At 35.5% G+C, this 22,844-nt stretch overlaps 1 protein-coding gene across 16 annotated transcripts in view; it reads right to left on the bottom strand.

Annotated features, from left to right (window-relative positions):
• Positions 1 to 22,844, bottom strand: part of TRDN (triadin) — a 231,780-nt gene that overhangs the window by 188,691 nt on the left and 20,245 nt on the right. For all 16 annotated transcript variants that reach the window (XM_083857350.1, XM_083857335.1, XM_083857345.1 and 13 more), the window contains exon 2: positions 5,491 to 5,700. In XM_083857350.1, the coding sequence (XP_083713476.1) occupies positions 5,491 to 5,700 (210 nt within the window). The remainder of the gene's footprint in view (positions 1 to 5,490; positions 5,701 to 22,844) is intronic.

The following is a 22,844-nucleotide window of genomic DNA, read 5'->3' as shown; positions in this document are numbered from 1 at the left end:
GACCTTTTGGGATGAAAGCAGCACTTGCAATGTTGCAATAGTTCATAGTCTGTCACTCTTTTCACTATAAACTTATTTTCTAGGGGTTTATAACTCAGCTATGAAATCTGCTGCAGACTGAAACATAAGAAACCAGATGTCATCTGAGCAGCCCTTCTTTAAACTGGAATTAGGCTTAAATCCCTTTCATGGATTTTATCATGGAAGAGAGGAAAAAAGGTTTTGTAGATTTTAGGTACATTAATTGAAGTCTCATATAATTCAATTAAGAAATTCATTAGGAACTTTAAAGTAGATAGGCTGTTCAATCATGCTTTGAATTGACATTTATAAATACGGTAAAAAATGTAGTGCAGAAGACTATAGCAATGTTTTGATAAATTTCAGAGTAGGAGGTTTGTCTAGAGCTCTGGATGTTTGAAAAAAAGAAAAATTATTTATTCCATTAAGTTTGCTGGTGGCTTAAACTAATCCAGAAGTTCATTCTTTTTCCTGACTAAATGGAAATGTATTTTCAGTTTTAACACTACTGGATATACAGTCATTAAATACAAGAGCAAAAATAAGTGCACTCTTCTTTATGCAGTTCTTAAAACTTTCCAGTGAATATTAGCCCAACAGGATGACTACAGTGAAATGATATTGCAGGGGAAAAAACATATGTGTATATTCTCTATAATTATTATATACCCCACAGGCCAGACGAAATCTGTCTGTGACTGTAAGACAGTAATAAAAATGACCACAAGTTCAGCCAGGGAAACGGTGATTTCAGACTGGGTGATTCAGAAGCTACTATGGGAAGCTCCACAATATTTGGCCAATTTTTTTGCATTAACTTAAAGAGATTAAAAATATATATAATTAAAGAAAGCACCTAATAGGATGGGAGCTGCATGCTCTGTAAAGTCCCTGTTCCTAAAGGCATTACCTCCACAAAGATCTGCCTTTTCTACAGGTCTCTAAAAAGCCTCTTTATGTGAACAAAACAAATTAGTCCCAACAAAGTATGTATTCATGTTGGTTTTTTACTCATGAAAGCAACATAGCATGCTCATTCTGCTAAGTGTGTCTCTGTGTATTTTCTATATTTTCACCTATATTATTTTGTAGGTAATTTTGGGTTTCATAGATTTGGTGAGGTTTCATTAGGTTTGATTTAGTCTGGCCTTCAGGTGACTGCTTAAATCACTGTCAATTTACTCTGAATATTGAACATTCTGGATCTGAAATTAGGGGGATGTAATTAGCTGAAATTGGTCACAGAGATGGCAGGGAATTTTGAATGCTCTATTAGCCCATTAGCAAATATGGATTCCTGGGCAATCAATCTTAAGGACTAAAATAATCTTAAATTGTTGAGTTGCATTTACCAATTAAAATGTATAATCCAGTTATGTGTACAAGAAATGCATGAAATACATTCATGAATTGTGAAGCCAGTTAAAAAGGTGTGTTTTCTAACACAAAGGATGGAAATAATAAACTGTTGCAAAGCATACATAAAACCAGAATTAAATTTTTCTTCATTTCTGAAAATATTGAAAATGTAGGAGGTTCTTTAATGTGGTATACTACTTATTTCATATTCATACACACTGTGTACTGCATGAGATTTGTAGTTTCTTCTCTCAAGCTTTTGTAATTCATGTCACCTTCATACCACATTAGAAATATTTCAGTCATGTTCATAGTTGTACAATACAGCATGCTAGGAATGCAAGCTTTCATTTGATTCCTCAAAGGAATGAGCATAATACACTAAAGCACAACCCTGTAAAATTTAATTTCCTTCTTCTGGGTAGATAGAACAGTGCTGAAGCTTTCAGTACAGATCTAATTCTTGTCTCATACTTTCCTTTAAATGCACTGCTAAAGCTAAAACTGATTTGCAAATTCTGTCCCTGTCCTAACTTCTGAACAAACTGACACAGAACCACCCAGGAAGCAAAGCTCTACACATGCAACCCATGACATGGGATCCTCCCACAAAGATCTATTTTATATCATAATCACACCTCCTGAATAATACAGAGTGCTATATAATTTACAGCCATCACGTTCTGGATGTGTAAAATTATGCAAAACTGTATCTTAACTCTTTCTGTGTGAAGAGCTTAAATTCGTATAATCTAACTTCACTTACCTGAACCCTATGTTAACCTCCCTCAGCCTCCCTCAGTTCTGTAAACCACTTTACATTTGTAAAATGTATGCTGAGTAAAGAAGGCAGCAAAAAAGTAATTTACCACATCTACTTTAGGATGAAACTAAACATCTCTTTTTCATATCATTCCAGGACAAATTTCATCTTATATAATTTGTTAGAATTTCACAAACTTGATAGTTTAGTTCTAAAAGAATGTTAAACCACGGCAATCAAGAAGTAAAACCTAAGTGTTGGCACTCTAATCACAGAGGATGGTGTGAAATTCATATTGATAAATTAAAAGAATATATAAGAGCTAAAACACTTATAATGATAATTTATATCTTTTAGAATTATTTGTCTTTCAGATAATGAGAGTAAAATTGATAATTATTGAAGGATAAGAATGTTGAAGTTTGAGTTTAGAGTACTTCCTACTCAGCTCACATGTAGTCTTTTTCCTGAGCTCCATGAATCTCTGTGTACTGTAGGCAACTCATGATCTAGAGCATTCCACTTCCTGTATTTTCCGTATGTTAGCAGCTCTGTAGTGTAATCAGGAGGAAAAAAATCCTTGTCCATTCCTCAGCCACACAGTTCCCTGACGGTTTACCAGATTAACCTGCTCCTGCTTTGTGCTGCACTCACTCCTGTGCAGTGCAGTCCCTGGTGCAGCTCTGCTGTGGAGATGGTCACTTCTGGCACAGAAAAGTAGCAAAGTCCCTGTGGGAGCTCACAGATCAGAATCCTCTGCCAACTTTGTAACTGCCCTTCAAAACTCTGCAGGCTGCTCCTCGGTCACCCTTCTGTCTCCTCTAGGCTGAGTTCAGCTCTCAGCCTGCCTCATTCACATGCTATGCATACTTTCTGAACTTGAACTTCATGGAACTTCAGGTAGAAAAATGAGAAAGAAATTGAATGCAATGGCTTATGAAAGGCAAGTGTTCTTTGAGGAAAAATACACTGAATTTTCTGTGTTTTATGGATTTAAAAAACACATAGTCAAATATAATTTCTTTGGCATCTTTCATTTTCATTTGAAAACTAGGAAATTAATTTTAATCATGCCTGAAAAACTAAATTTACAGTCCCAAATATAAATATTCACTCTTTTTATATAGATCTAGTTTTTCAAAGAACAATATCAAAACCAAGACAAAAAAGTTACTGTGTTCTGGATTTAAGGATCCACTTAGAAATATGCTGCAAATTCTACTTTCCATATGAAAAGAAGGCATTACTTCCACTGGAGGTAAACTGTCCAAAAGTGAAAATCATTCTTGTATCAATAATGTCAGCTATGTGATTCTGTGTAAAATCTTCAGTTATTTACATGGAATTTTTACATATCACCGGGTTTAACTAAAAAAAAATCAGTAAGAAATCAGGAGTGGAAACCTAAAGGTTGTGATAACAGCTATGCAACTATTCTTATATGTATATAAATACAGAGAACATTCTAATAAATTCTGGTCTAAAGAAGTACAGCAGTTCCTTAATGTTTGACCATCAAGACCTGATTTGAATGGTGGTTTAATTAACCACTTAAGAACAGAAATATTGCTAGAAAGAAAAAGAAACAAACTCATGAACTCAAAATATTAAAGTATCATCTCTCTGAGACATTCACAAAATAAAAAACTCACCCTGCAGATTAAATTTTACATTGTTTTATTTCTACATCCTGGTCTGAAAATGGCAGTTTCCATCAACACTTGTGACATTTACGCTCATTAGATCAATACAATGTGAACAGAATTCCATCTGCTCAGAAAATTTCCTTCAGATTCTGGCACAAATACAGAATCTTATTGTTTAGCATTACCCTGACTTGTTTATTGAGCATGTGTGACCTGACAGCCAGTTCAGAAATTTCTGAATTTAAGAGTTTAATCTGAGTTAAGCCCTGGTTCTTGACTGTTCATTGAAAACATATTAAGAACTTGATTGACTGATTGACTGATTGATTGACTGATTAGTATGGAAAAAATAAAGCTGAATATGAGAGTTTTTCTTTCTTGGTTTGTCTTTGTGTTGTAAGCATCAAGTGTTTGGTGTCCAAATTAAAATCTGATGCTTATTTTGGAAGAGTCTCTCAAAAATAACTTTATATTTTCCTAGTACTCCAGAGATGTCCTTCTGAAAACAAAGACAGATGAGAAAAAAAATTAAGTTTTGTGGTACATTTTCTCCACATTTCAAGGTCTGTGACCTATTGATCCAGGATTTGTTGGTTTCTTTAAAGATCTATATATGTTTCAAAAGCTTTCTAAGTAAATCTTGAAGTCGATATTGATATATAGCAGGACAAAAAAAATCTATGAATTTATCAGTAAACTAATAAAGTCCAGGAAATTTACTCCAGAACATCAGCTCAATTTTGTTTGAATTAAAAGGCTGAAGTCTGAATTTCAATTCCTAGTTAATTATTGTGACGGATGCATTAACTTTAGAGCTGGAGTTCTCATTTAAGGAAAAGAAGGACTCTAATTATTTGTTTTCTGGTTCATATATATGTTTCCCAAAAGTTAATGGCTGTTCACCTCACAAAGGTTTTACTACTGAAGACTTGCTGAACACTACATACCCTTAACAAACATAGGTAGTTATTTTCCATTATATATCACCGCCAGATAGAAGGCATAAATATTCTATTTCTTTCTATTTGCCACTCTTTTTTTCTGTTCCTCAACTAGAATCACAATCCTTGTACCACCCACTTAATTTTCATCTTTGCCTGCTGTAATCAAAAAGTACCCTAAAGCTTGGTCTTGTTCATTTATCTAGCCAAGCCTTAAAACTGGTCTTGAGTTATTGCCTTATTGAAGAAAAAGGTGTGTCTTAGCTAATATTAAGAATCTGGTCCCCTCTACTTATGATTTTTGAAGATCAGTTTTAGGGTTAGCAAGTTCTTCTACATTTTTCTGATCTTTGAACTGTATAAGCAGATATCAGAATACTCAAGGCAACTATGAAAGACTATATTTCTGAAAATATGAATTAATACTAATTTCATTTTTCTAGAAAAAAAAATTATATAGAAATTGGAAAACAGGAATCTGACCTTACATTCTCATATACATCTTACATTACTGTTAACGTATTCATTTTCCAGGATGAGGATGGGCTGCAAAATGAAGAGACTTAAATTATAAAGGTGCATGAGGTGTAAACTAATGTGTTCTGGCATTTTTTACAATATCTTCTCTCTTGGTAAAGTCAGCAGAGACACTATGCTGTCCCCAAGGAGGTGAGACACAGGCATATTTATGTAATAGACGCTACTTAATAAATTGTTAAATTCGAATATACAAGGTGTCAAATAGAATATGCTGTTTTACCTGCTAAGTCTTTGTAGTCCACCAAGTCAAACATTACAATAGCTACTGCTGACCAGGTAACAATCAGAGCAACAACAAGAAGCCATGCTGCTGGTGAGCTGAACGTTGTCACGAGGTCTTCTGTCATTGATTTCTTGCCCACTTTCATGGATGACGAAGGAACGGATCCGTTCTTACCATCTATTATTGTCGTGGTTGTAGACATGTGTCCTATACAAACAGATGAAGCAGAGGAAAACAATGTAAAAACTTGGAGCCTTAAAGTCAAGAATATGAATGCTGTTTTGAAATTGTTTTGTTGTCAGAATGTTTAAAATAGATATAAATGTTGTATTACTAAAAAAAAAGGCTCTTGCACTTTCTGGAAGAAATAGTCACAACCAGCCTTTTTTATTATAATATGACATTATTTAGTCTGCCACAAATAGCTACAGGCCTAGGAGAGTGATTGATGAAAGCATAAAATATTATTACCCTCCAAAGGATTGTCTTGTTACGGGCTGTAGGCCAGATTCTCAGGTGATGTGATTAAGTGAACTTCCATTGACTTTAATGGAGCTAATGCATCTATGCCACTTGAGGTTTGCCTGGAATGCTGCTGTGAAGGACATGTATCAGTAGCAATAAAAAAATGCATATTCTTCATTTGATCTAACAGAAACACAAATGATTTCCATGTCCAAGATCCTTAAAAGTTATGAATAAGATTATAGTTGATTTTTAAGTACCTTTGCTTGTGGAATTTTTCACTTAATGAAAAAATCTCCTAAGAAACTAGAGTTAGAATGCCAAAACACACTTGATTCCAGAAAGCACAGGTTTGGTAATAAAAAGCTGGTAGGAAGTTGAATGCTACTTAGCTAAGTAACCAGCTGACACACATTAACTATGTAACGGACAGTAACAGTAGGGACTTAACCTACTTCTTCCTGAGGTATTAAAAATGAGAATTCTGGGTGCAAATGCTAATTCCGGACACAAACCAAAACTATGGTAACTGAAACCTAACTGTATTTGAAAGCTCTCAACTTAATCTGCTTCATAAAATACATTTTGACTATCTAAAGAATCTAGGGAGGTTTTTTTTCCCATTATATATGATAACAATAGGAAGAGTATTCCTAACACCCCAGTTCAAGCTAGTAGAAGACTATGGCATCTCCACTTAGCGTGCAATATCTAATATCTTCTTGTATGCTACAGTTAAAATCTTCAAAGGTATATTACACGTGTTTTTGGTCTGCTTGTTGACACGAAATTGCGTAAATTAATTCAAGGAAGCAGGTGACAGTTGATTTGCACATATCTTTGCGTTTTCTTTGTCTTCTGTCACAGTTGATACAACCTATAAAACTGATGTTTTCTGTATAACAGAGTTGCTTTATGTGAAAGTAAGCAGATTCACTTTTGACATAGAAAATGAAAAATAGGCACTGAGAAACTTTTGCTGGAATTAAGGTACAGGCTGTTGAAGACTTTCCAACATTTACCATCACAAGCTGTATTTAGACTCTCTTTGAGAATCACAACACTTATATTTTTAAAGAAATAAATGAAGAAAGAATAAAATCATTAATATTACCCATACATACATACATTTTCCCTTCCTATTTTACCCAAACAAAATCTCCCAATCCTTATGCTAATGAATACTGGTTTTATTCCTTTCCTGTAGAATGTTAAAACAATATCCTAAAGTGATATGAAATGCCCTTTTATGTATCTGCCAAAACTATATAAAATTGGGAAGGACAATTTTGGTGGAAGAGGTTCCCTAATTCTTAATCTGTTATACCTGTTGAGTTTTCACATTCATAGCCTAATTTGTTCTAGAATTCCTTTTTAAATTTTATTTTATTATGTAGTGCATTGTATTAACAAGTAGCTTCCTTAGCTCTGCCTTTCGATTTTGCTTTTGCACAGCATCTTGGTGCTGATCAGTGCCTTGCTTCAAGCCGTGAAAAACTCCTCTGCTGCACAGCAGAGCTGTAAAAGCAAAACAAGATTGACATATTACATGTTTTTAGTTACTTATTTGAAATTTATTCTGATTTAAAGAATATTTTTCTGCTTATAAATAATGTCTGTCTCTTAGGATAGAATGTATACAATTTTTAAAAAATATTATAAAACCATCACTGCTTCCATTTCTCCAAACAAAGATTTTAGATCAAACAATTCACAGCAGGAGGATAAATCTGCCAAGAGACAACTAACAATAAATATCAGCTTCTTAAGTCAAATTCAAAATCAATAGCATTTTGTTATCCTACTGCATACAAGATGCAAGTAATTTGTGCATGTAACAGGTCATAAATGACACATTATGCCTTTTTTCCCCTTGGGGATATCAGTCAGAGTTTATGATGTGTAAGAGAGAATAGAAAGGTACTGTCTCATCTTGACAAATCTGATTAGTACCACAGCATGTCTTCAAGGACATCCTAGTGGCAGATATTTGAAGTTATAATACAAACAATTAAAACTCTGTGTGTGCATACAGCTATAGACTTATAATTATCATTCAAAGAATCATTCCTCTATGTCTGTTGCTATGTAAAAATATTTCCTTACTATTTAGTATACCCAACTTTTAAAACTCAGATCACTCTGTATCTTCTTTGGTGGAGAAAATAGTAACTGATGATTTAGCAATCAGAGCAATGCTGCAGAGACAGAGCTCAAGTATGTTAGAAGGTTACGTATGGCAAGCTTTTGGCTGTTGACATAGTCAAGTCAGATTTCCCCTTAAAAACTCAGGATGTTGTACAATAAAATCGCTGTTATTGCATTCATTAAAGTGTGAGTGAAGAGCTATTGATCCAAATTTGACTGGACGTCAAGCTAGGAAAATACCATTATACTGCTGGATGTTCCTGATACAGGTGTTTGCAATGTGACTCCGGGGCCTAAGAAAGATCTCCAGTGTTATTTTAAATTCTTTACATAATCAGACATCCTCAGAGGACTGGCAGGTAAAATCTACAGGACCCTAACTTTGGAACTGCCTAAACACAAAAGCCCAGATAGGATGTTCGAAAGCAAATGGAAATCAGATTTTTATGTCCCTAGATACCTATATAAGAAAACTGGTTGGGGAATTTTATCTGACAACTCCTGAGAAAGACATTGTTTGCTGCTACATAATCTCCTGTAGGATGGAATGGATATTGATACCATCACAATGGTATACAATGACTCCAAAATGAAGAGGCAATAACACTGAGATGATCTCCTTCTCCCTAGAAGCAGTCTATTATTGTAGTACTCAAGGTCTTATCCTCAAGCTTTTCTCTGGCTTTTCCTTGCTTTTGGGTGTCTAGGTGTTCTGTTCTTTTTTGTCTGCCTCCTACCAGTGCTAACTTTCCCTGCAAACCTTCAATGATGGTACTTACAGAGCTAGACAACATAGAAAAATGGGAAGTATATACAATGTTTCCATCAGTTCAGCTAGCAGTGATTCTTCTTTTTCTCAAAAAAGTGTCAAAGATAGGCAGAACTCCTGCCCAAGAGGTCAGTGAGGCTTCAGGTACCCGGTGGGGGACTGAGAAGGACAGGCTTTTTCTGTTGGTTTGAAATCATGTGATGGAGCCTATCGAGTTCTGCGCTTACAATTAGCAGAGGTCATTCAGCAGCGGGTTGAAATCAGATTGCTGAACTTTTCTAGGTATCCTTGCCATCCATATAACAAACATTTTCTCTCTCAAGACAAATTTCTGTGTTCATATTACAGTCAGCCTGAGTCCAAGTCAGTTTACTTTCGAAGAGCACTGGAGTGGATCAGGAGATTCATGAGCAGATCAGTTGTCCCTGCTTTGGGAGAGGCAACATCCATCACAGGAGCAGAGGGTGCAGCTGAAGGCTGCTACAATTTCAGCCATCCAATTTTAATCCACTGCCACATGTCTGCTAGAGCCTCTTGGCATTTTGGGTTGTGATTGCTATTGATTTTCAATGAGGATGGGAACTTAAAAAAGTTATATATACATTTCTATAAAAAGATTACTCCAGGGATATATACCTCTGACTGCACATCACAATTTCTCATGCACACAGGACTTAACCCATCAGGTCACAAATGTCACCTTTACATCAACAGATTGATTTGCTACATTCCAAACAGCTAAAACTCGGAGATTCTTACTTTCCTCCAGTTTCAGAGTTGTCACTTAGAATACAATCTGAAGACCCATAAGGTCTTGTAAGTATAAATAAACCCTGACAATTGGTGACAACTTTGAGAACACCTTGTGATTTTCAGAGACCAGAGTGAGCTTGTAGTCTTGGCAGTTTAGGTAAAAAATTTGTATTTGTGGGCTGAGGCATCATCTCTTTAAAACTTAATAAGCACAGAAGTCCCTGGTTAAGGATGGGTACTTGATTTTACAGTTCAACTGCTACACATTCTACTACTCCAGTAGAAAAATGAAACAAAACAAAACTAAGCCTTCCAAAACTAATAAATAAATCTATTCCGCTCAGACTCACTCAGGTGTAAAAGAGTAATTTTCTGTATTTATATCACTTCATAACTATTTCATGTACAACAATCTTATTCTGCCAATAGGACAAAAAAAAATAAATTAATGGCAATACTTTTTTAAGGCTAGGCATATTAAAAACAGAGGGCTAGTCACGATACTAAAAAAAGAGGTTGTTCACTTCTAAATAATAATATTGTTGCTAGGGCAATGCAGTTGGGATGTGAGAAACCTCAGTGCAGTCTGCTCTAAATGAGAGAGCTGGTAGATTTTTGACATTAATGCCTCCTGTTTGACCTATTCCACTTCACTTGGAATATTTAAATACTAATTAAGGAAGCAAGAAAGAGAAGAAAGGGCTGTATAAATCGGCACTGTATGTTAAGCAGCAGCTGAAGCCTTGGGCTTTAACCTGGTGACCTTATCAATCCACCACTGTTGCGATCAGGCAGGCAGGAGTCTCAGCCTGCAGTAAGCAGGGTACCACAGGGAAGAGAGGACAAGGGATTAGAACCCTTCAGTGAAGAATTGGGCAATAGATATAAGATAATTTGCTGCATTTTTTTTCAAGCTCGGCACATTAGCCTTGAGTCCACAAACCTGCAGGGATCACTCCCCACGTGGGGAAAATGATTTCTACCACGAGAAAGGATTACACCTACACCTGCTGTTGAGGTGATACTTATGCTTGACTGTGACATCCTCCTGTTTCAATCTCTCTGCTAGGGTTTCTTTTTCCTTGGCTTATATGAGCACGAAAGAAAAGACAGAATTATTTCTGTGGTCAATAACTAGTATCTCACAATAAAATATTAGTAGTAATATTTTTTTCCTAAAGCAACCTAATGACTTTTTTCATGTTTTTTTTGTCTTGTTTATATATTTATATAAAAGCAAAATGCTGAGCAGAGAGAAAGAGAGACCCACGGGATCCACTGTATGCACTGAACAGAGAACCTGTTATCTGGCCAGTGTGGAGGCCAAAAATGCACATACTGGACAACAACCAATAGAGTGAAGAATATTTCAGAGAAGAAAGTGCAAGAGCATTGCATCTGGTCAAAACCTTTTTATCTCCTCCAAATACTGCTAAAGGATGCAAAACCATTTTCTGTGGAAGATCTGTAGCCCTGGCAAACTTCAACAGGTTAGAAACTCAGCTAGATCCACTAACATGGATCATGACTTCTATTAGGCATACATGGAAATATACGGGCAAGACTTTTTCTAACACAGAGAAGGAGATAGAAACAGGGAAAGACAATTTAAATAGGAAAATTCTGCTTATCTTTGAAAGCTCCTCTCTCTCACTGTTATCTGCAATAGACTGTGAGTAGGGCAAGGGTCCACAGTGTAGCCCAAAAATGGGTGATGGGCAACTAGTGTAGGTCTTCTGAGTATGAACAAGCTTCAACAACCTTTTGAGCAGAAATGTGAGAATTTTAAGAAAAGCTAGTTTATTTAGAGATGCAGAAGAAATCTTCTCTTGAGATGACTGAAATTCAGTAATTTTTTCTCTTTTGGACTGAATTATATCCCTGTACATATGAATGAATGCCACTGGAATATCTAAATGGAAAAAATAAATAAATGGAGTTTCACAACTGATACCAGAATTTACACACTTTTAAATTCATCACACAATCTACTGAAGTGTTACTCTACTGTTTATATAATTAAAGTGCAAAGAGAAAAGCCTATCAACACATACCATGTGTACATTCACAACTTCTCAGACTTTAAGGTACTCTTTCTTGCAGACTAGAGGCTTTGAAAGCTGTGTCTGTGTGTACTGTATATGGGAGAGCATATGCAGATTTATCAGTGACTGAGAGTTAAAAAATGTAATAATCTTTATGAAATGTGGAAAACAGGGCTGGGGATTATGCAGCAACTAATTCTACATAACAAAAGAAATAGAATAGAGATTATGGAATACAGAGAAGATAGTGTATGAAAATTAGCTGAATGATTGGATTCAGAAAAGGCACTTGTAATTATTATGGCGGTTGGTGCTGTGTACATTTTTAATTTCCTTTTCTGTTATTATATCTGTATTGGTTTTATTTTTGATCAATACAGAACATCTGATAATTTAAAGAAGTAGATAGTATTAATCTTTCTATTCATTTTCCAAGAAATTATGCTCACCAATCTTTTCATTTCATCGATTTCAATAAGCAGCTTTTAGAAGAAAAGATACATTCTATCAAGACATTTCATTATCAAGTCCAAAGAAATTCTGTACTTCATAAAGTATCAGTAAATAATACTAATGGCACTACTATGGGGTGAAAACTATAATGGTGTATATTAACGTGACATATATTTTGGGATTGTAATAGTTTGAGTTGCTTAGGGTACTGTGGTGGGTTGACTGTGGCTGGATGCCAGGTCCTCACCAAAGCCATAATACTCCTCTCCTTCCCTGGACAGGGGATAGAAAATATAAGAAAAGGCTCACTGGTTGAGATAGGAACAGGAAGAAATCCAGTTATCATCCTTGGGCAAAACAGACTGGACTTAGGGAGATTAGTCGAATCAATCAGAATAGGTAATTAGAAATATAATTTAAATCTTTCAACCACTCTTAATTTCACTTCAAATTTTCTCTACCTCCTCCCTGCAGAGGTGCAGAGGGAGAGGCAATGGGGGCTGTGGTCAGTGAGTTCATTTCATGCTGTATCTGCTGCATTCTTTCCTCAGGGGGAGGACTCACACTCTTCCCCTGCTCCAGTGTGGAGACAATCCTCCATGAACTTCTCCAACTTGAGGCCTTCCCCTGGGCTGTATTCTTCACAAACTGCTCCAGGGTGGGACCCTTCTCTGGGGTGCAGTCCTCCAGGAAAAGGCTGCTCCAACAGAGGGCTGCCTTTCTGCCAGGAGCCTGCTCTAGCATGGGCTTCCCTTGGGCTCACAGCCTCCTGTGGGCACACACCTGCTCTGGAGTGGAGTCCTCCAGGTACTGCAGGCAAATATCTGCTCCCCTGTAGGACTGCAGGGAGCCATGGTAAGGACTGCCTTACCATGGGCTGCACCTTGGGCTGCAGGTGTCTGCAGAACCTTCTCCTTCATTTTTCTTGGTGTCTGCAGAGCAGTTCCTTTCACTAATTTTCTCTCCTCTCTCTGGTTGAAGGATTTTTTTAATTTTATTTTATTTCTCCCCTTCCTAGAGGGAGCTGCATATTCAGAGGTGCTACTCTCATCATGATGGAATCAGTCTTTGCCAGTGGCAGATCCATCTTAGGGCCATAAGATATTGGGTCTGTCAAACACAGGGGAAACTTCTGGCAACTTCATCCAGGAACCACCTCTTTATCTTCCCTCACTACCAAAATCTTTTCATGAAACCTCATTACAGATACAGTACACTCCCATGGGCTATGTGGAAAAAAGTAAAGGATCTCAGAAGAAAATAACTAATATTAACTAGAAAACTTCTAGAGCCATCTGATCAGAAAATTACTATCCTGTGATGTACAACCAGGTTGCAGTAGGGACTGGACAACTACAAATAGGGAAAAAGGACTTTTGAATAGGAAGATATAATCTCTGACTCAGGAATTTTCTTTATTTCATATCCCTGAAGGCTAGGCAAGTATATTGGCAGGGCAGAGTCTAAGCATTTGTCTATACTTAAAACTTCCTCCTCAACCAGTGGGTGCTGAAAAAGACAAGATACTTTCAAATCTTCATTTTTCGTCTGTTAAAATCATTTGAACACATGTATCTGATTTTTTTTTTCCCTGAAGACAGCTACAAAGATTGCCCTAAAAATCCTTTTGTTTATATGAAAGATGGGTTGTACCTCATGTAAGAAGTTGACGTATGTGGTTAACTCCTTGCCATGCAGATTCAAATTATGAATTTGGACCTTTGCTGTACAAAAGGAGTCAGAATTCCCTGAAGGCAGTCTGGGCTTCACATCTCTACTGATCAAGGAGAGAAACTCAAGCAGTAGCAATAGAGGATGGTTTGTGTAGAAAATCTCAGAGAATGGAGTGGAGTAGTAGGGAAGAAAGTCTGGGAAGCATAGCTGGGAAAATCAATTTGCTCTAGCAACCAGTGTAACTGATAAAAAAGACCACCAGAAGATTTTGGAAAAGAATAAGTCTCTTTGCTCCAATTGGATTTCTCCTGAAGAAAGGAAAATTGCTTTTTCAGGAATGCATCTCTGGGTCCTGTTGAAGAAATAGTAATACTAGACATTGCTTGTTCTGGAATAGGCCAAGGTATGAAATGTAGCATTAGATCAATTACATATGAAGAATCTACCTATTTGTACAGATATCTTGAAGCAATCTGAGAACTTCAAGGAGGGGAAGTGAAAACCAGTTTCAGCCAGACCCAAATTACACTGTGCTTTAAAATACAATCAGCAGTAAAATAAGCTAACTCCCTCTCAGCTGATATACTTCTAACTTTTGGCTTCAGAGGGCCTGCTTAGGTCAGCAGATATCTGAAGGATTTAGGTGCCCACATCCCATCGAAAGTTCATACAAAATGAATCCTAAATCACATTAAAAGTTGAACTTCAGAGATTTGGAGCTAAATTTTCATCTTTCCTTTATGTTTTAATTTCATAGTCTAGTAAAGCATTGGTTGACACTTCAAATTAAGCAGAAGAAATCTTGTCTCATAACTTAGCAATGAAGTGTAAAAATGTCTTCAAAATTGCTTATAAAGAACATTAGGCTGATCTGAACTTTAACCTTTTGCTCTGTGGGATTGTTTCCTGTGTGCATGTGCATTTCAGCAAGCTTTTACATTATTCTGATTATTCAAAAACCTCAGACAAAGAAGGCATTAGCAGTAGTTAAATGAAGTTCTATGCTCTCAGTCTTATATGACTGATTGTGTTGTGATCCTCTCTGCAATAATTCATACCCGAAATTATTTTAGAAATACTAGTAAGGGAAGACCTGAGGACCAGGTTTAAAAGATGACACATTTTATTGGGAATTTTTACAGATTTTAATTACAACTGTATCACTTTTTGCAATAATTTCTTGAGAACTTAGCAGACAACAGGAGTGAATAATAATAAAATAGCTTAAATTATTTTATAAAATCAAAACTGGAGGATGTGCAGTCGATAAAAACAAGAGGAATGTAATTTACTTCAGTTTAAATATCTCCTTTCCAAAAGGCACCAGATTTCACCTCTTCATGAACTGAAAGTTAGAAATTTACATTTTTCCCTTTTAAGTATCTCTTCAGTTTCATATGTTTTTTAAATTGTCTTAGAAATGTGATTTTTTAAAAAAATCAGATGTTAAAAATCAACTTTTCAGTATGCAGATGAGATTGGAATGCAACTGAATTCCAAACACTCAATCCTAAACTAGCAGCAGCCTGAAGAATCCATTATTTGTTTGGTTCCACAATTTTTTTTTTTTTTTATTGATTGGTGGTAATATCTTCCTTTCTTTGGAAATAAATTGGTGGTCTGAAACAGTAAAAAGTTTAACCTTCCTGTTCATCTTAGCAATCTGACATTTCAGAAAGAGATGCCAAAGGGATATTTAGACACACTTCTGAGTTGATATAAGCTGAGAGGTACATCTTATCTTTTAAAATGTCAAAATGAAAGTTGGAGAAAAACGATTGCCATTTATCTCTAAATAGCAGTAGACCTTCTGAAGCAAGAGCACTGTGTGCAGTCCCCTTGTTCTTAGATTTTGGAAACTCAGCTCTACACATCCCTGAAATATTCAGAAGGGATTAGAAAAATACGTTGACTTATTTTTAATGGTTGAAAAAAATTTATCAATTCTTGTCTGTAAAATGATGATAGTCCTAATATACAAGGAAAGTTACTAGAATAAATAGTAGGTTCCACACACCTATCTTCACTCTGGACAAGTCTATCAGTATAAAGAAACTCTGTAAAGACAGTTCCAGGTCTGTACTTCCTTTCATGGAACTACTATTTTCTCTCCAATAAATGTATTGAGGAATAGGTAATAAGATTATTTACTTGATTTCTTTTATTCTGAGCTAACATGACCACGAATGTTGGACAAATTTTATATTTCTTAATGCACTGGCATTTACAGACTCTGAAAACCAAAGTAGTTCCAACAATAATTTACTATACTCTTTACTCTTAATTTACTCAATAATTTACTTTACTCTTTATCATGCAGGTCTGATAAGTCTTCTGTATGGAGATGCCCAGTCAATACAGTACTCAAATATGAAGTTCACCACACGCATTTTTTGAATGTATATACTCATATGCCATATTGAAGAAACTTGGTTGCAGTTCATTTACTGGAGACAGAAGATAAAGGTATTTTTGGCAAACAACAGAAATTGCAATACTAGGTTATGCAGTACATATATATATGTATGTATATATATATATTTGCATGTCTATGTACATAGGTATGTGTATATATATATGTATATATATATAAAACTTTGTTAAAAATTAGAGCAAAAAATTCTCATCTGACAGAAGGGGCAAACTAAAATAAGTGCTTGTGGCAAGTTAACCATCTATGTCACTGTTAGATCTCACCTGTAAATGGCAATTTGCAACTACATTATAGATCATCCTGTCTGTGAGAGTAAAAACTGAAAGTGAGCTGTTGAAGAAAACTTACGTGGCTTACAAAATAGTATAACCAATTTCCCAAGAGACAGTAGTTAGCTACAGCAAACAGATGAGCAAAGGTCTATTTTCTGTCAGGGAGTTACTTTTGAATAAATGTGGGAGAACTCCATCTGTATACTTACAGAATAGATAAAGCCAAGCTCACTACGTAGGCACCTAAAATACTAGGGAAATTATGTTTTCTGAAATGTGTTTTTAAACTTATTTTCCTATCAAAATATAAAGTCAAAATTATTTCTGGTAGATTCTTTGTATTCAGTGTGTTCCAATAATAAAAAAATTCTAGGAAGCAGTGGCAATCATTATAGAAATGGTTCATCTGAAGGCTTTGGGTTGTTGTTTTTTTTTTGGTTTTTTTTCCTTCTGTTTTTGATCTGAAAGAATTCTTTGGAAAATATCCTTGCAATTTTAGGTCACAAGAAGGATCTTAAATTGACACAGATGAATAGAATTCAGTGTTTAGGTAAAAAATAATGGTGTGACTCATTATTTTCTTTTTGCAATAACAATTCCAAAAAATTTAATTTAAAGTTTAACCTTGATAGACTAAATTAATAATATCATTCATCTCTAATCTTTATTTGGAAAAAGGCATGATCTCTAAGGGCAGCTGGGACGTGTAGGATCTGCTGCCACAGTGAGAACAGTTGATCTTTGTTGAGGGTTCATATTCACAACACACCTGTCATCTAACATGTATTCTGAAATTATCAAGAGCTGAGAAATCTTTACACTATTTTAAAAAGATTTATTTAATAGACTCTTGTGCCAGATGATCATATCTTAGAAGAAAATTTTATTTCAAATCAATATTAGGTAATCTGGAAAAATGAGGTATTTTTGAGACCGTTGAGACCCATTCCTGAACCAGCTACCAAAATTAAGCCATATATTAATCCATTTTACTCAGGATTATACTCTAAGTTTCAGAATGTGTGAAAAACTCTTCATTTTAAGTTTGCTGAGAAAAATCACCACATAATATTCCAGGTACAGAGCCCTAGATATCTTTTGTTTTCTCTTTTTCTCCCTACGCAGATGTGGAACCTCATGTACACACTTAAAAAACCAAGAAAATTTAGGGTTCTTTGAAGGCTACCTGAGGATAAAACAAAATTCCTTCAGTAACTGTATCCATTCTCTACATCCTTCCTCCTGCCAGCCCAAATCAACCAACACCTGTCTGCAGAACAAGATCATGACTAGGTTTTAGAAATCGTTAGCAACACCTGAGTTTTAGCCACGAGTAAATTAATAACAAATGACTCTATCAATGCATCTGTCTTGTACCCATACCTAAGTCCAGAGAACACATAATATTGGTAATTTTCACACTATTACATTCCAAATAAGAAAAAAAACCCTCAAAAGTTCCTTAGACACATAATGAATAGCCTAAAGCTTGGTTTAAGGACTCATGCTTCTGTGACCTGGATATCAGGTCCCAAACCCAGTTATTATGGGGAGATGGAGATTTATCTACCATTTAAGTCTTCCTATCACACCTCTTCAGATCTCTGCAGAGTAGACAAATGTGATAATAAAGACCTCGACCGACAACGCAAATATGGAATTTGGCTATCTAACTTATCCCAGCGATAAATGCAAAAAAGTGATTATCTGGCTGCATTATCTAGCTCCAGAAACTGAGCCAATCTTTATAATAATTCCTAGAAATATTCCCCATTTAGAAGTGAGATATTAATGTGGCATTTAAAATAAAAGTTGAAATTACAGGAAAGTCTGGATTAAAATCTATGCGCAAGTAAGTACAGTTCCACACCTCTCCACTCCTACTTGGCAAAAAGAAACTATGGAATGCAAATTCAGCTTTTGGGTGTCTGATATGATGTTTTCTTGCAAAAATGAGTGTGTGAAAGGAACACTTTGATGTGTGCACTTAAAAAGGCCATTTGTTTTATTTCCAAACTATGAGTGAAGTTCCAATTTTTATGTCAACTCTAACTTGAAATGTTATCTAAGCTGTATGATAGCCATGGGAATATACATGCAACATATCAAGAAATGCAAGATTATTAAAGTAAGTACTTTTTTTGTGTATATTATAGGGTAGGATATTCTCTTTGCTTAGTCCTTTTTGGTGTATGATAATGGCTTTATAAAACTTTTGTGATTTACAGAGAAAGAATTGGCAGAATTATCAGCTGATTATTAGAGTTTAAGGTTTTCTTGTTTCTTATAAAAGATGCTAACTTTTTTTTTCCCTTCTGACAGAGTAGATCCAAACCCCAATTTAATTTTTGCAAGTATATATGCCATAACATTTGGTATAAATAATTGTCATATAAAGAAATGAAAATACCCTAGATTTTTTCACTAAGCACAGTGAATAGTACTACAAAACAAATTCCTAATGTTGTGAATATATCCAATTTTTCAGTATAAATTTGTTGAATGATAATTTTTTTTAAAAAATAGCTTTTTCTCTATGTCTTTGAAAATGTAAAAATTTATCCACATAAAAGTTATAATACTAAGAAGGATGTTTTTAATATGGGATTTTGGCCTCAAGAGAAGAAAAAAAATTTAGATCCATGTTTTAGTTGTTAAGTGTCGTCTCAGAGAAGTAACATCTTAATTTTGAAAATTATTCACACAAAAGTTTACTTGTTAGCTACTGGTTCTTTAAACAAATTCAGATAAAGTGACAGATAAAAAAAAAAATTCTCTCAATGAAAAGATTCCTAAAGCAGAAGATTAGTTATTTTAAAAGTGTAGCTATATGGAATATGTCTAAAAAATTTTGTCACTCTACTTACATTAAGTTTCCAAACACATAACCCAAACCAGGAAGAATACATTAATTATAAGCTTCTGTGTTTGTAATACATGTGAAGTAAAAAATATTGTCTACTGAGAGACATATTTGTTAAATTATCTTAGTATAAGGTTCCAAATTCTAGGACAAAAATTCAAACTACACTCTCTTGGGCAGAGCATAGAATCAGAGAATCCTTTAAGTTTCAAAAGACCTTTAAGATTATCCAGAGTCCAACCATTAACTCCAAGCACTGCCAGAGCCATCACTAGACTTTGTTCCCCTGTGCCACATCTTTTAAAGACCTCCTGGAATGATGACACCAGCATTTCTCTGAGCAGCCGGTTCCAGTACTTAATCCCTCTTTCCATTAAGAAATTTTTTCCTAATACCCAAACTAAACATCATCTGGCAAAGCTTAAGGGCATTTAATCTCATCCCATTGCTTGGTACCTAGGAGAAGAGACCAAACCCCACCTGGCTACAGCCTCTTTTTAGGTGGTTGTGGAGAGCAATGTGTCTCCCCTGAGCCTCCAGCTTAAATAACCCCCAGTGCCCTCAGATGCTCCTCATAAGGCTTGTGCTCTAGACTCTCCAGCAGCACAGAATGTTACAAATTTTTCATTAGTTTTAATTGACTCTCATTGCATTTTTCTAGTCAACTTTGCTTTATAAAAATGAAGCAAAACTGTTGAAATGTCTGAGTTCCTTTTTCTGGGCAACTCTGCCCTATATATGGATGGGGAATCCATTTCCTTATATTTTTGGAATGTGAATTTTTCTGAAGTTCATAGCCTCTTGCAGTTCCTGTGTCTGCTTTATAATGTTAGACGTAGGGCTCATCCTAATTTGGCAGTGGAAGACTAATTAACATATAAGAAGACAGTCCTGAAAACTCAGTGATACATCTTAGAAGAGAAGAACACCTTTCCACTTATTTTAATAACATGATCAGTCCTGAAAGCTTTTATAATGTTAAAGCTTTGCCTCAGTACTGTTCAAAAGACTTTATTTCAAGTTAAAAAAACCCAAAAACACCACCATCTTGAGGTGGCCCCTCGATGTTATTATTGCTAACTGAAAGTGAAAGTCAGCTACATCAAGGAAAAAATTTTGACCTGGTTGGAATGATAGTTTCCTTATTACCTCCCATGGATTCTAAATCAACTAATCTTTAGCATCTGCTGTAAACATACACAAAGTCATCACAAAAGCATTCAGCTCTGCTTCACGAGCTGTAACACCTCCCCACATTCTCTGTAGAGCAGATCCATATGGCTCCAGTATTCCTGGCCCACAGTAACAGCAGGTGCTGCAAAGTTTCCACCCAGCTTGAGTGCCTTGCGTGAACATCAGACACTTGCAGGACCTCTATAATGCTCCTGGCATCTTGCCTTGACCTTCGTGATTTTGTGCTTTGCTCTCTGACTGTTGGTGAGATAGGAGAAGACAAGAACAAAGTTGCATACCTTTCCCTGAAGTTCAGTCACTAAAAGAATATTTATGCATGCTTGCCCTAATTTTGTCCCAATGTTTTCCATCCAAGAGAAAATTCCTTTTGTTTCATATGTATGAAATAGAAATGGCTGCTGGTATTGTTTCCCAAACAACCTGTCTTGTGTTCACAAGTTTTCTAATTACGCTCAAACACGTCCATATAAACACAATGTTTTCCTATATACAAAATCTTCGTATAGTCTCTAGTCATACTAAAATTGTGGAAGTGTATTTTGTGTATTTTTATAGATTTCAAATCTGGATTTATTTGCCCTAGTTTTCTATTATTTATTTTTCCTCCAGTTCACATTCTGATGCAAGGCCATATTATTTTCATTCTGAAGAAAAGAAGCAATGGGAGTCTCCAAACTTCTGGCTTACTGCTCTTCTGCACTAAACATAACACAGGCTTCCCATGAGTATAGTTGTTTGTCTTCTCCAGACATTTTTGTAAGCTTTTTATACACATTCAGCATATGTGTAAAGTTTCTTGAACATTTCTTTCTTGGATTTTAAGAATATCTAAGCTACTGCTACCTTCTAATTTCAGGAAACTTTCAAGAAATTGCCTGTTATTTCTATAGTATGTATACAGCAGTTTCAACTCATAACTTTGCCATTATAATGAAAAGACATAGAGATGTCCTCTGCAGATGTAGAAGTTTATGGTCCTTTCTAAATTTTTAATAAAGCTTTTGAGAATTTCTTAGTTATCCTGCCTACATGTTTGCAAGATCTTACTGGCTTTTATACTCTAGTCGAAGGCCCATTCATCATCTAATCTTTCTTTATTAATTTCCTTTTCTATTATATCAATACAGTGCAGCTCAGCTGTAATTATATAAGTGCTAATAAATATAAAAGGCACACTTTCACATCTATTGAAAATGAACACTTGCTTTACAGTCAATATTTCAGCCTTAGAGCTTACATTTACTATATTCTTATGGTCATATAACTGATAATCTTTCACTCACTAACAGAATCCATGCCCCCAGAACTACAATACATTCACAATGCTATTAAACTATTACAGTGGAAGACAAGAATAGACACAAGATGTATCTAATATAATTGAATGAGTAATAGTGAATAGCATTCTCAATATGAAATAAGGAAGGCCTTAAGGCATTGTATTATACTTGCTTTTTTTCCTGGTTTGGTTTGTGGTTTTTTAATTTGGTGGGTTTGTTCGGTTTTGTTTGGTTGATTTGTTGGTTGGTTTGCTTGTTTGGGTTTTTGTTTGTTTAAGCTGGTGCTTTATTTAGACCTTAGATGAAGTGTCATGTAGGAAGTGGGAAATGAACTGTACAGGATGATCGCATAGAACTTTAGTTACCTACTGCACCACAAGCTGTACACGCCTCAGGACCTGAACAGGCTAACAGGTAAGTGGAGAAAAGCTAAAGTGTCTTTAGGGTTCTCACATCATTGGACACTGTGACAATAAGGCATCAGTCTCACATACAGCTGGGCCTGACCAACAGTCCAGATCAACAGAGTTTTGTTTTGTTGTTTTTTTTTTTAATCTTGCTGATCAGGACAGGAGCAGTATTAGTTTTTAAGGGACATCCATGAGATATGTGTTGTAAGAGAGAACTGTAACATTTTCCTTCACCCATTGACCCCAAATATGCAGGCAGAGGTTGGGTGTTTTTCACTCTATTTCCAAATGTTCAGACCTGGAGCCATACAACATGAGAGTCACTTTGGTATTTATTCCTCAGAAGGTTCTATTCCCTAGTAAACCACTGCACAAATGGACACAGAACACCATTAGACATCAAAGACTGTTAAAGTCACCATTCTCATGAGAAAGTATTGAAAATGCTGATAACAATCCAGAAGGTATGAAAACCTGTAAGATCTATTTTTTGTCATAGGAAAATATATTCATGATTTGTATCATGCACAGGGTATTTCTGTCCAAATTGATACTTCTATTCACATCACCTTTAGTCAGGAGCTACTTTTT

This window comes from Zosterops lateralis (assembly GCF_965231275.1).
Source record: "Zosterops lateralis genome assembly, chromosome: 3".
Lineage (NCBI taxonomy): Eukaryota > Metazoa > Chordata > Aves > Passeriformes > Zosteropidae > Zosterops > Zosterops lateralis.
The sequence above is the reverse complement of the archived record's forward strand: the minus strand, read 5'-3'. Positions and strand labels throughout refer to the sequence as shown.